General features: G+C 47.7%; 1 protein-coding gene across 5 annotated transcripts in view; it reads right to left on the reverse strand.

The window, feature by feature from the left end:
* Positions 1-5,780, reverse strand: part of LOC101771993 (anti-sigma-I factor RsgI6) — a 7,195-nt gene extending 1,415 nt beyond the window's left edge. Inside the window, exons 1-5 of one of the 5 annotated variants that reach the window (XM_022825374.1) lie at positions 5,556-5,779; positions 5,107-5,275; positions 5,001-5,034; positions 3,980-4,534; positions 939-2,320 (exon numbers count right to left, since the gene is read on the reverse strand). In XM_022825374.1, coding sequence (XP_022681109.1) covers positions 1,202-2,320; positions 3,980-4,534; positions 5,001-5,034; positions 5,107-5,275; positions 5,556-5,574 — 1,896 coding nt within the window. In that variant the 5' untranslated portion in view covers positions 5,575-5,779 and the 3' untranslated portion in view covers positions 939-1,201. Of the gene's footprint in view, positions 1-938; positions 2,321-3,979; positions 4,535-4,742 lie in introns of those variants that run through there. The other 4 variants (XM_022825372.1, XM_022825373.1, XM_022825371.1 and 1 more) reach the window with 4 other exon arrangements.
* Positions 5,781-13,167: the final 7,387 nt, after the last annotated feature.

Genomic DNA, 13,167 nt, shown 5'->3' on the forward strand with positions numbered 1-13,167 from the left:
CTCCTCGTCAGAGCACGCCTCACCAAGCACACCTCCATTCGAGCGTCGTCCTCACGCTGCCTCCTCCTAAGACAGGCTTGACATCACGACGCCACCCTAGTCCTCCTCTACACGCGCCCATTCCCTCGCGCCGGAAGCTGACTACCCTCACTCTCCTGCGGCGGGCGGCCCCCTCCCTCCCTCCGTCCGACGCCGGTCAGATCCGGGCGGCTCGAGGGGAGGGGGCTCCGGAAGGGGCCAGATCCGGGCGGCGGCCGCGGATCGAGGGGAGGGGGCCTGGCGGCGGCGCGCCCCTGCCCTTCCCCCACCCTCTCCGGCGGATCCGGCGGCGCCTCCCCTCCCCTCACCGGATCTGGTGGCGCCGGCCCTTCCCTCGCCGAATCCGCAAGCCCGCTACTCCCATAAGACCGTGGTTGCTGCTGCGGCCGTGGGCCTCGGCGGCTGGAGCGCGTCGGCGGCGTTGATGAGACAGGACAGTTCGTCCACTTCCACCACCACCGGCGACGGGTGCAAGCTGACGGGTTACAGTTACCCCTACTACTCCGAGCTGGGTTCGGTCGCCGCCGTCGTCATGATGGTCGACGCGGACAACTTTTGGAATGTCGTCGACAACTTCTGGGTGCTGGCGGAGCTGGCGGTGGTGGCGGCCGGTGGTGGCGGTGGTGGCGGAGCTGGCGGCCGGTGGTGGCGGCGGCGGCGTAACAGGATTTTTTTTTAATTTTTTTGAAAAATTGGATGCCGTGTGTTTTCTGGCCACTCGGCAAATACTTTGTCGAGTGCGCGACACAAAACACTCGGCAAATCCAGGTTTGCCGACTCGAAATTTGCCGTGTGCCGTTTGCCGAGTGTTACACTCGGCAAACGGTTCGCCGAGTGTATTTTGCCCTTCGCCGAGTGCCCCTGGGACTCGGCAATTTTCCTGTGTCCCGTAGTGCATGTATAAAAGGGGAATAGCTCGTTATACTTTATTTATTCATATTATCCTAATTAAGCTAAGCCAATACATACAATACATCACTCTTTTAAAATACCCATTATAGAGTATTAGGGGGCTTTGGATCCAAATCTCACATCCAATCAGATCCTCACTAGATTCATGTTTGGTTGAGGGCATGAGGGGGGGATTGTTAGGGTCTAGTCATCGAATTAATTAGTGCAGATAGGTATATATGTATTGGTGTAATAGTCAATGGCGGTGTAGTCAGACATCCATGTCCAGCACGAGCGCCGCGTCCCCTTTGTCGACGGTGAATGCCTTGAGCATCTTCCCGGCCGCTGTGGTGACCTGCGCCACGTAGGTGCCATGGAAGCCCCTGAACCTGAACTGCCCGTCACCGTCGAGGCGCCCTCGCGCGTCGGTGGTCCACTCATTCCGGAGCTCGACGAACCTCTGCCCGGCGCCGTTGACGGTGCCGTCGGCGTTGACGAGGGCGGCGTCCGGGCGCCACATGTGGCCCTGCATGAACCCCCAGAACACGACCCCCTCCACGGCCGGGTGCGCGTACGCCTCCCGGAGCACCACCTCGAGGTCGTCGGCGCGGAGCGCCTCGTCGGGCTCGCACACGTCGAGCTCGGTGATCCAGACGGGCAGGCCCGTGGCGGCGGAGAGCTTGTCGAGCGCGTCGCAGATGACCTCCCCGACGGGGTTGCTGACGTGACCCTGCAGCCCGATCCCGCCCACCTGCGCGCCGCCGCGCTGGAGCTCCGCGATAAGCTCCACGTACTTCTCCGGCGTCGCGTTGGGGTCGTTGCCGCACTCGACGTTGTAGTCGTTGACGAAGAGCGCGGCGCCGGGGTCGAGCCGCGCCGCCTCCCGGAACATGAGCGGCGCGACGGCGTCGCCGAGGCGGTCGCGGAAGAAGCGGCCGTGGAGCATCTCGTTGTTGACGTCGTAGTGCGGGAACCGGCCGGCATAGCGTCCGAGGAGGCCCCGGATGCGGGACTCCACGGCGGCCGCGAGCTGGTCCCGGTCGCCGGCGGGGATGTCCTTGATCCACTGCTGGACGTCGCCGTCGACGGCCCAGAAGATGCAGTGGCCGCGCACGGGCTTCCCGGCGCGGTCGCAGAAGTCGAGGAGGCGGTCGGCGTCGGCGTAGTTGAGCTGGCCCCGCTGCGCCTCCGTCCAGTACCACTTGAGCTCGTTCTCGAAGACAGCCCAGTCGAAGTGGGTGGTGAAGAAGTCCACGAAGGCCGGGATCTTGATAACCTCGCAGTTGATGCAGCTGCCCAGCGGGAAGGCGTTGTCCAGCTGCACCACGCGCACCGACGCCCCCGCCGACGCCGCGCTTGCGCACCTGAGGAGCACGTCGCGCTTGCGCACCTGATGCAAACATTCACGGTTACAAGTGTCAACTCGAGGGGATGCCGTGGTACAATGTATTCTTTTTTCCTGCAGGATTTAGTTCAAATCTGTACTGATCGAATTCCAAGGTTTTTCGATCCAAAGTAAAAGCCTTGCCAAGCATGCCTCGTTCTTTTTCTGACTCTAGTTAATCTTTGAGCACAGTACGCAATTCAATCAGCGAACGGTTGCATGCTAACATCAGCGTAACTGTAGAAGTGACAAGATGGTGAGAACTTTTGTTAGATATGAATTATTACTCCTACTTATAAAATAGTACCGCTACCGTACTGACTGACAGCGACTCCTGGGATACATAATGCATATGCGTACTGATTAGGGCTGGATATATACGTACGTGCCGGTGCGGCAGCCAGCGGTAGGCCTGGATAACGTCACTTTCTCCGCGCGGCCGGCGAAGCCGAAGCGCAACACGGTAGGCATCAGGGAAAAAAAAATGAAAAACAATGCTTACGGGGCGCCAACTTTTGAACCGCGCGCGCTGCGGTCATATCGCTCCGTGCCACGCAACTGCAGTCGTGGCGAACCCCAAGAACGAGATACCAAGACAAGTGGCAACGGTGTTAATCGACCAAATGTACTATATCGGGTAGCTCCTCCGTCCACATCTCGTGTGCGCATCATCTATTGTTCTTGGGTAAAATCCATCGGTTCAAAAATTTGAATATTGACGGCAGCTTGAATGTATTTTTGGAGTTAAACTATCACAAGTGGTTCATCGGTGCCACTGTACCTACTTTTTTCTGGTTAAATAAGCTAGCTATGTATATGCTGACATATGACCTGACGGACCAAAGTAAGGGTGGATTAATATGTTTGGTTCATCCATTGATGTACAGTACACTCTTTGACATATGCAGCAATGTTTAATATAACGATAGGTCTGTTAGGTATGTGTCTTATATGTAAGTATCTTCACAAGATTCTCGATTGATGATTAAAACTTTCCTATAGGGCTTCTCTAAGTGCTATAGAGAAGTGGGTGTGCCTTCTTCTTTCAAAATAAATCAACGGTTAGATGGATATCATGTAAGAAAGATGGATTACTCATCATACAGCCACAAAGTGGATGCAGTTGTGTACCTTTTTCCTATTATCATGGAGGTTTTGAATAAACATCTAGTGTGTGAATATATTTTAGGTTTCGGCAACAAAGTTATCATAGAACGTATCATCTTGCTTCTCATGCGTGAAGTCTCATCAATTCATTTTTTTCTTCACAAAAATTAAGTTTTTTGTAATATGTTCATATTTTTGTATGATATATTTTAAAATCATTTGATTTTTTTGGTTTTTGCAGAAACAGAACCTCTGCTCTTGTGGACTTATTAGTTTTTCCCCGGGTATGTACTATTTTTAGTTGCCCCGCACCGTTTGTCAAATTAAATCCGTGCGAAGTACGCACTAAGCTACTGATCTCGTTCTATTTGCAAACTTACCTTGGATTATCGTGTCGATGCCCGGCCTGAACGTTAGTTGAAAAAGGAAGAAAGAACATTCCCTCAAAAACCAAAAAAAAGAAAAGGAAGAAAGAGCATAGATACGGTGGTCAAAGCTAGCCACCCAGCAGGTGGTCCTTTCAACGTAGTAGCAAAGCAACGCGTGCTCTGTGCTCACCTTGTCCGTCTTGTCCTTGAGGTGGCTGAAGCGCGCCTTGCGGTCGGTGGCGATGATCCGGAGGTCCATGACCTTGACATCGACGCCGGCCGGCGCCCCATGCACGCGAACAACCGCCGCGCCGCGGGGGCTCTCCTCCCTGAGCCGGAACGCGCCCTTGATCTCCGCCCACCTGCCGGGCTCGGCGCAGACCGCGCCGCCGTCGACGACGCGGCTCCCGTCGCCGTCGCCGCCCACGCGGATGCTGACACGAACGGGGTGGCCTGCTCCGTCCTCCTCCTCCGCCGCCGCCGCTTGGCCGGCGACGCTGATCCAGCCGGCGACGCGGTACGTGACGCGGGGCTTGAGCGCGCCCGGGGCGATCGCCTGGCACAGGCCGTCGTCCTCGCCGGCGCGGCCCGCGGCGAGGACGTACCGGCCACTGGGCTCGTGGCCGTGCTGCCCAACGGCCGCCGCCGTGGGGAGCCTCGCCGGGTCGTCCTCGTGGTGCAGGGACAGCGCCGTGCCCGCGCCGCAGGGAGCCCAGCCGACGGCGTTCACCTCGAACACGACGTCCTGCAGGCGGTCGACACGCACGAGGACGAGGTGAGTGCGCGCACGAGACGAAACAAACCAAGTGAGACAAGTGTGAGCTCGCACTGGACACGAGAAGACGTGACAGTGCGGCGGAGGAAACGGAGCTGCGGCATGTACGTATTGCCCGTGCGACAAAATACAGCAGGCTATAGCTTTGGCACGTACGTCTACGTGTACGTATACGTACCTGGTGAGTGCAGGCCATGGTAGGCGACGATGATCGGCGGCGAGGCAGCTAGAGAATGGAGCCGGGAGTTTGGTATTGGGACGGAAGGGGAGCTTGTTTGCTCGTGATTGGTTTTGCATACGTGGTGAGCTGATTGAGGAGACGGGTCGAGGCAGCTGTCGTATTTAAAGGCATCCGGCCGCCATATCGTGGCAGAAAAAAACTATACCGCTAGCTACTTGCTTGCAATGCAACAATGTGTAGCCGAGAGCAACTTACCCCCATTGAATTGTTGAAAGTTGAAAGAACAAACTGCAAGCAACCAGCTGTGAGGTATGCCATGAACATCTCCCTCCCTCCCTCTCCCCTGATTTTTTTGAGTCGCGGCGAAGCAAACGCAGCACTCTCATTGGCCCGATTATATTTATAGAGAAGATAATTATTGTCACTTGAGAAACAAATGGGAGTTTTTAGATCTTCTGATATCTCGGTGTACCCTTCTCCGATCCACAAGTAGTAGCGGCCATCTGTGCAATATATAGATACCATCTCAACTGGAAAAGCAAACCAAGAGCTTTAGGCTCCAAATTATTGGATAGCACGGCCATAAATTATTCCATACAATCAAGAACACTGGATGGAAATAACTGATATGAACTAATTAATTAGTATTAAACTAAAGCCAAGGTCGTGGATGCATAACAAATAATTTTGATTCTAGGAATTACACAGATCAAAATGTTCCGTAGGATTACAGAGTTATATACACACATACAATCAAGAACTGCTATGAAAGTAAATTGGTCGTGGATATATAAGAAACAGTATCAATACCACACCATGGAGTTAGCATGCAGCAGATGGAGTATGTACAAAGTATGTACTTCACGGCGCCGCCGATTGCATGCAAGTTGCAGCCGCCATCGTCGTGGCTGCATGGTTGGGGAGACGATGATGCATGATGCACTTGGTTGAGGCGTGGGGCGTCCCCAAAAATCCATGTGCATGGCTTCAAGCCACGGATAGTGGCTAAAAGCAAAAGCACATAGCTAGCATATATGTGCGCGTACCCAAGTATATATGGAGTTTCACCGGAACGTCGCTCTCTCCGTGCTGACGTGCATTGCCCAGTTTATAGTGTTGTGGTTGGGAAGGGACAATTAAGCCGCCCCCGGCCGTGTAGGAAAAGCAACCGGGCCAGGTGAGTCGGAGCTTTGGTTGGTGCAATGGAAACTGAGCATTGGTCCTATCCCTTAGTACCGGTTGGTTTTTGATACATTAGTACCGGGTCTAACGGCTAATTCCTCAGGAGCCCCCAGTGACCCCCTTTAGTACCGTTTGGAAGCTCCACCCGGTCTGCCGCCCCCTCTATCTTCCTCTCTCTCTGTCCTCTCCCTCTCCCCCGCCTCCTTAATTATCCGCTCCCCCTCCCCTCCCTCTCCCGCCACCGATGCCCCTCCCCTTCCCCCTCTGCTCGCCCCTCACTGGCAGTGAGGAGCGGCAGCGGGGTGAGGTGCAGGGCGTGCGGAGGTGCTCGACGACGCGCGGGGGAGCGGCAGCCAGCTGGAGGCGACGGGGCGCAGGGGTGCGGCGGCGGGGCACATGTATTTTCTTTATTTTTTTGCTCCACGGCTAACAGCGGCGGGCAACGGGAGGACGGCGGGAGGGCAGCGGGGGCTGGGCGGGAGGAATGGCGGCAGGTGGGCGGCGGCGGGGGCTAGCAGGAGGGTTGGGGGGGGGGCTGGGCGGGAGGGCGGCGAGATTTCTTTTTTTATTTTTTTAATACCCCTTTAGTACCGAAGTAACAATACCGGTTGCACAACCAGTTCTAAAGGGGAGGTTACAAACTGGTACTGAACACCCTTTCCCCAGCAGTGACTATAGCTCCAGCTTTGCATTATTGGTCGATCATGGGCTATATTTGAGCAACCAATACTCGCTTTGCTCTAAAATGTGTTATTTTAGAGTTCAAAATTTATCCCATAAAAAGTGCATTCATAAATTTTAAACGAGTTTAAGTGGACCCACACACTAACTTTAGCAATCCTCACGAGTCACGAGCTTATTAATTCGGACCTGCTAGCGTCCGAACGTCCGATGGGAAATTTCCCATCGGATGGTACATCGCATCATGAAGAACCAGAAACTGCAACATTATAAATTACCTTTTGCAACAACTAGAAATAATAATATCGGATCTCATGAGATTCTAAGAAAACAAATTCCCGCCGCAACAGATGGAGAGTGTTTCGTGCAACATATTCAAAATCCCCTTTTTTTCCTCTAGGAAATAGAACCTCATAACCTAGATATCGAGACATCCGAGGACACCTCGTGCAACCTCAAAAAACGACTAATGCAACAAAAAAACATCACTTGTTGCAATATGAACAAGAAAATTCTATTGCAACATCAAGGGGAAAAAATCCGTTGCAACATATACAACATAACTATGCAACATTTTCAAATCGCTATTGCAACATCTTCAAATCTCTAGTGCAACATGGAGTCAGGCCACATCATCGTTGGCTTCTGCTACCACACCATGTCGCCATGTCCAGCATGTATTTGAAGTGGTTATCTCAGGGATGCTTGTGTTGTGGAGTCGCTGCCTCTCCGACGGCATACGGCGCGGCTTCGGCTGTGATTAATCGGGTTGGGCGATGTTGGGGAGGCGGATAGGTGCTGCAAGGGAAGTAGCTGCGAGCACAGCTGGCAGTGACGGCGAGGTAGCGCGATGCAAGGGAGGAAGCTGTGAGTGTTGTTGCGCGTTGATGACGAGGAGGTAGTGCGATGTGGGGGAGGCAGCTGCGAGTGCTGCTTCTAGAGGTGATGAGGCAGTGCGGGGGTGGGAGCTGCAAGGGGCGAGCGCCGCCACCTGTAAGGCAGCTGCTAGCGCTGCCGCCGATTGAATGAGCGAGCTGCGAGCTACAACCTTGCCAGAATCTATTGACTGTGTGGATTGAATGAACGAGAGGAGCACGAGAGAATGAAAGGATAAGAACGTGTGAAAAAATGTTTGGTGGAGAGACATCCTACTTTTTTCTGGATGGGCTGGTGTCCGATATTTCCACCGCGCGTCGGACGGCTGGCTGGCCTGTAGCATTACCGTTATTAATTGGAAGCCTAACAAGGCTCCCTCTAATTATGTGTGCTTACTTAAGCCAGTTCGGACATCAAAGACAACTAAACAATAATTAGGAGCATGCATGACATTTTCCATACTCACTATTTTGTCTCAAACTTTCTAGAAAAATACTTTATTATGAGATGGAGGAAGTAGGTGTGTATATTTAATGGTATTTTGACCAGGTAATAATTGCATGGTTTATTATTTAGTTTATTTCTATCAAGGCATATTTTGATTCGGGAAAAGTCAAATTTTACAAATTTTGACCAATAATTAGTTAAATTATAAGCATATTTAGTGTATAAATTTTGCATCAACATATTTGTACTCAAAGTCATTTTAAGATGATATTGACTATTTAGTAATTGACATTATATTTTAAGAGAAATTGAGAGTCAAATCTACTTTGAAAGATTTTTCCCCATTTGAAATATTGCTATCATTTATGAAGGCATAACTTGTAAGTTCATATTACTATCTCCACCGTGCTGGTTACCTCCATGCATGTGCAATCTTACTATTAGTAAGTGGACATTCCTTTTGAAGCCTCCACATGACGCTACCTATGATCCTAGGTGGACACTCTAAAAAGAGAGAGAAATTATAAATTTTTTTCAAAAAAGCAAAAACTCTTGCCATCAACCAATTAGACTCAAATCATCGTAGCTACTGGATCTATTATTTTTTTCTAAAAATTACCCACTTCCATTATGAAAATAGGTTAAAGTAACCCCTAAATCTATATTTGGATCACCTACCTCTCCCATTAAATATAATAAACTAAAGTAATCCCCTGACCTTTATTTAAATTATCCACTTATTCAATTATAAAAAATTGAAATAACCCCCAAAATGTGCATCTAAATTGCCCACCACTAACATTATAAAAAATAATTTGAAGTAAACCCTTAAATTTGCATATGAATTATCCACATATGCAACATTATTAAAAATAATATGAGGTAACTCTAAATCTAAATCCAAATCACCTTCATTAAAAAATATCTCGAGTGCACCAATATATAATTTTAAATTATATATTTCTTATGCTATTGGTATAGAAAAATAATAATTAAGGTATGTACATTGATGTGTGAGAGGAAGTGATGAGAATATGGATTTTTCATGGTAAAAATATAGCTCAAACTTATAGTTTATTAAATAATCTAAGCGCATACTAGTGATGCAAAGTGAAAAAGGAACCATTATAAATATGGCTGAAAATATTATAAAGTAATTAATAATTAAAGTATGTCACAATTGGGTAAAGATAATAACTACTCCCTCCATCCTACGTCATATATTAGTGGACGGAGGTATATCTATATAAATATCATGATAGAATATTTAACAAATGAGAGAGTTCAAGGTAACAGTTCTGATGGTTAGCTATGTGCTCTTATTTTTTTTCAATTGGAGACTCCGAATTAATTCTCACTCTTTCTCTTTCCCTTTCTTTCCTTCCTCATTTTCCTCTTCCTTTACTCTCTTTTATTCTTCCTCTCTTTCATCCATGACTAAAATTGTAGGAGAGACTCAAGGGAGGCTGCATTGCGTACAGAGCTGTAGGAGGGCCTTGAGCCCCAGCCGTCCCGCTCCTGCGTGCGAGCGACCGTTTCGATTTGGGAGTGGATGGAGGCGTGTGTTGAACGGCCAATTCATAGTTCATATAAGCTAGCCGCGTCCACATCCATGGAACTAGTACTAATCTTCTCGACTAGATGCTCTATCGTCTCTATAATATATATAGTACATATACTTCCAGATGCCTAGGTATGAGCCTTGGACACATTTGTGCCGGCTTACACATATTTAATTGGAATCGGTATATACACAATTACACATGTAGCTAGTTCGAACAAAGTCATCAATTTAAATAGGGCATTAGTTATGATCACAAACAGACCAGTATGTAAAACAAAAGTATACATGATTGGCCTTTTGCAGTCATGAGCTTGCTTGCTTCCAGCGCTCTATGCTTGCCTCAGCTATAGGCTAATCCTTATCTGTTTTTACTTGTCCTAAATGTCATATGTTTAAGGATGGAGGGAGTATATAGTATATCTATCTGCTGATGTTTAGAAATAACAAGTTAAAATTTTTGTTTGAATTATATCAGTGATAATGAGCCTAAAACAGGTGTATAGAACGCTTTGCCCCTATTTTCTAGAAATAGCAGGGACACTTTTTTTTTCTTTTCTATTTCATTGAAGAATATTAGTTTTCTATTTTGAGTGAAGGAGAACAAAAATTACATTTTTCTTTTGTCTGTACAATACAACGTGGTGATGCCGACAAATTATATATCCACCCACCAAGAAGGAAGGTTGTTGCTAACAGCCATAATGATTTTGATGATTAATGATAATATAGTTATGGGGACTAATGTGTTTGCCAGATATACCTTTATAGGTGCTTTATGGATCCCAAGGATAAATTGCGAAATCATCAAAATGAGAAGAAGAAGAAAGACTTGGAAGAATTCTATGGCATACAAATGACTGTAAAAATCCAGAGAGAGACACTATATGCACCAACTCATTCGGTGTCAACACAGTGACCATCACCGAATTAGTCGGTGATCGTCGGCTCGGCTCAAATTCAGCTCTAGAAGTTTTAATAACTTACACCGATTCTTACGGTGGGTGAAGTGCCAGTGCAACGAATCAGTTGATGAAGGAAGGCAGTGGAAGACAGCGGCTCAGGGGTCACCGACTTATACGGTGATACCCTTCACATGTCACTCAATCAGTTAGTGATTCATGTGGGTCCAGTTGACAATGGCTCAACAGCTACCTGGAGGTAGACCACCGACTCATTCAGTGGTGCACAACTAGGCGCACCGAATCAGTTGTTGATAACAGATTCTATATGACCGTTGGAGCAACGATTAGTTTTTGGGTTTGATCTTACATATACCCCATTGCCCGGCCATTTGATGTGTGTTAGAGCTTAGAGAAGCTATAGGTTTGGTTTCCACATTCACACAAGTGTTGTATCCACTAAAGTGCTCAAGAGAAAATTTAGGCAATTAGCATAAGGCTTAGATCTTGATTAGTACTAGTTTAGGCATTGTTTTAGGATTTAGCCTAGAGTTAGGTGAGGTTTGCACACCTCATTATTATTGGTGCCTGCGCGCACCACGAGTTGTAAATCTGGGACTTGTAAATCTTGCAAGACCCTCTAGCCGCGTTTGTGGATCGGAGTGGCCGCTGGTGCATGTGATAGGGATCGGATGAGAGGCCCTAGGTGTTTTGACGAAGCTCTACCAAGTAAAGAGCGGCAAGGAGCATCCGGGAGAGGTTAGGCGGAGAACCACTTGCGTTGGGAAGTCTCGTCAGCTATCCTAGTGAGTTACTTGACATGGGAGCTTATGCCCTTGCGCGTGCATTCCCTTGAGAGGGGCTCCAACAACGAGGACTAGTGGAAAACTTTGTTTTCTGATACCTCGGTAAAAATCGCCGTGTTGCCGTAAAGAGAGTTTACCTTTTCTCTACCTCATTTAATTTCCATATTTTTTATTGCACTTACATTCCACGTTAACCTTTCCTAGAATTGCTTTGTGTAGTTCATATGATTGGAATATAGGGTGCAAAACTCTTTTGCCGTAGAGAAAGCAATACATAAAAAAAACCTAATACACATCTAGATAGAAATTGAAATTGTTTTTATATATGCTTGTAGCCTTAATTTTTAGAACATCCAAATCACCCCTTTAGGATGTCACGATCCCTTCAGTTGTGACAAGTGATCATATGTTAAACTCTATCAGATGCTCTTATTCGTTAAAGATACATCTTTTCTTTTTCTCTTTTTTCCATATGTTACATCAAGCATATACATTGGGTAGCATATCTCGCTTGTTGCTGGATGTATAGGAATCTAACAGGTCACCGGCTTAACATTGGGTTGCTCCTCTGTCTTTCGATATATATTCGGGTAATGTGTGTTGCGGAGGATGCATGTATGATGTATCTCTCAGTTGATACAGGGTGAAAATGCAACCTGGTTGGTAAAGCTTCGGCATCATGTGATGTCTGCTGACAATTTCAGCCATCATACCGTGTGACAGAGAATATACTAGTTACGGCGAAAGTAGTACTTTGCACAGAAATTACTATACGGCCACTAATGCCATCTCTCAGTGACAAAACAAATGGGAGGCCACGAATCCAGGTCACCTCGTTCGAACATTTTGTTATTCTTCTATAGCTGCGAGTGTTTGGGTAAGGACGTAAGGTGTTCCACGTATGCATCTTTCATTTGGTGTTGGGCGAAATTGCGACAGCTGGTTAAATGATCGTAAGCGGCGTGAGATGTCAACGAACAAAGGCATTGCCGCCGGTCATTTCATGGAAATAAAGAAAATAAACCAGTTGCATTGCAGCAAAACATAGAGAAGAGAGGACCCTAGCTACCATTGAATCCAGACCACTAGGGAGGCAGAGGTCTCTGTCTCACCTGCTTCTGATGAGTTGCGGTACGGTGCTCAATGGCCTAATTTAACAGAGTTTCAACTGTCACTTGGCAAACAAATGGGAGCTTAGCTAGATTCAACTACTTTCGTCCGCTGCTTCTCTCCACATGACTTGCACCTGCCACCTATTGCAAATTACTAGTAGATGCCATTGCGACTCGAATGAAGCCCTAGAATTAGCCCATTTGGACTGTACAGACCGTGAAGTTTTGCTGGAATACTCATTTCTAACAATTGCCACTTCAACAACTTCCTTTGATTTCTACAGTTTTTTATTTTTTGGCCGGTCAGGTACTCACGTCTGTTTTCTATAGCAGCTGCAACATGCATGGTGCCAGGAGGCCAAACAAATTAAACTGCCGCCCCCCTCTTGTTTATAGTCAATCTGTTCCCAAGGATCGATTAAGCTGACCCAAAGGTGATCCGGGGATATTGCATGCTGATACCTCCAGTCGCTTTCAGTACACGGAAGCAATTTCTACCGTACAAGCAGATAGGCATCATTTGAACTCCGGTACACGTATATAAATTTCTAGAGACCATGCATGCATAAATAAGTACGGAGAAGAAGTATGTATTATTCATTATAATAATACAATAACATGATCGAAACAATTGATTAATGTCTTTTAGGAATTTGACTTGATGGAGAAACTGTATAAAACTGTTGGAGCATAAATACCGTCACTGTAGCATATACCAATATACAAGAACTCGATGCATAGAAAATGTTTTTCTCTGTATGATAAGTGCCTGCCACCGGTACATAATAGACATCATTGTGACTGGACACACGTATGACAGCCCTGGGATTAGGCCCATTCGTTACTGTACAGAGC

This window comes from Setaria italica, chromosome III, assembly GCF_000263155.2.
Source record: "Setaria italica strain Yugu1 chromosome III, Setaria_italica_v2.0, whole genome shotgun sequence".
In the NCBI taxonomy this organism is placed as follows: domain Eukaryota; kingdom Viridiplantae; phylum Streptophyta; class Magnoliopsida; order Poales; family Poaceae; genus Setaria; species Setaria italica.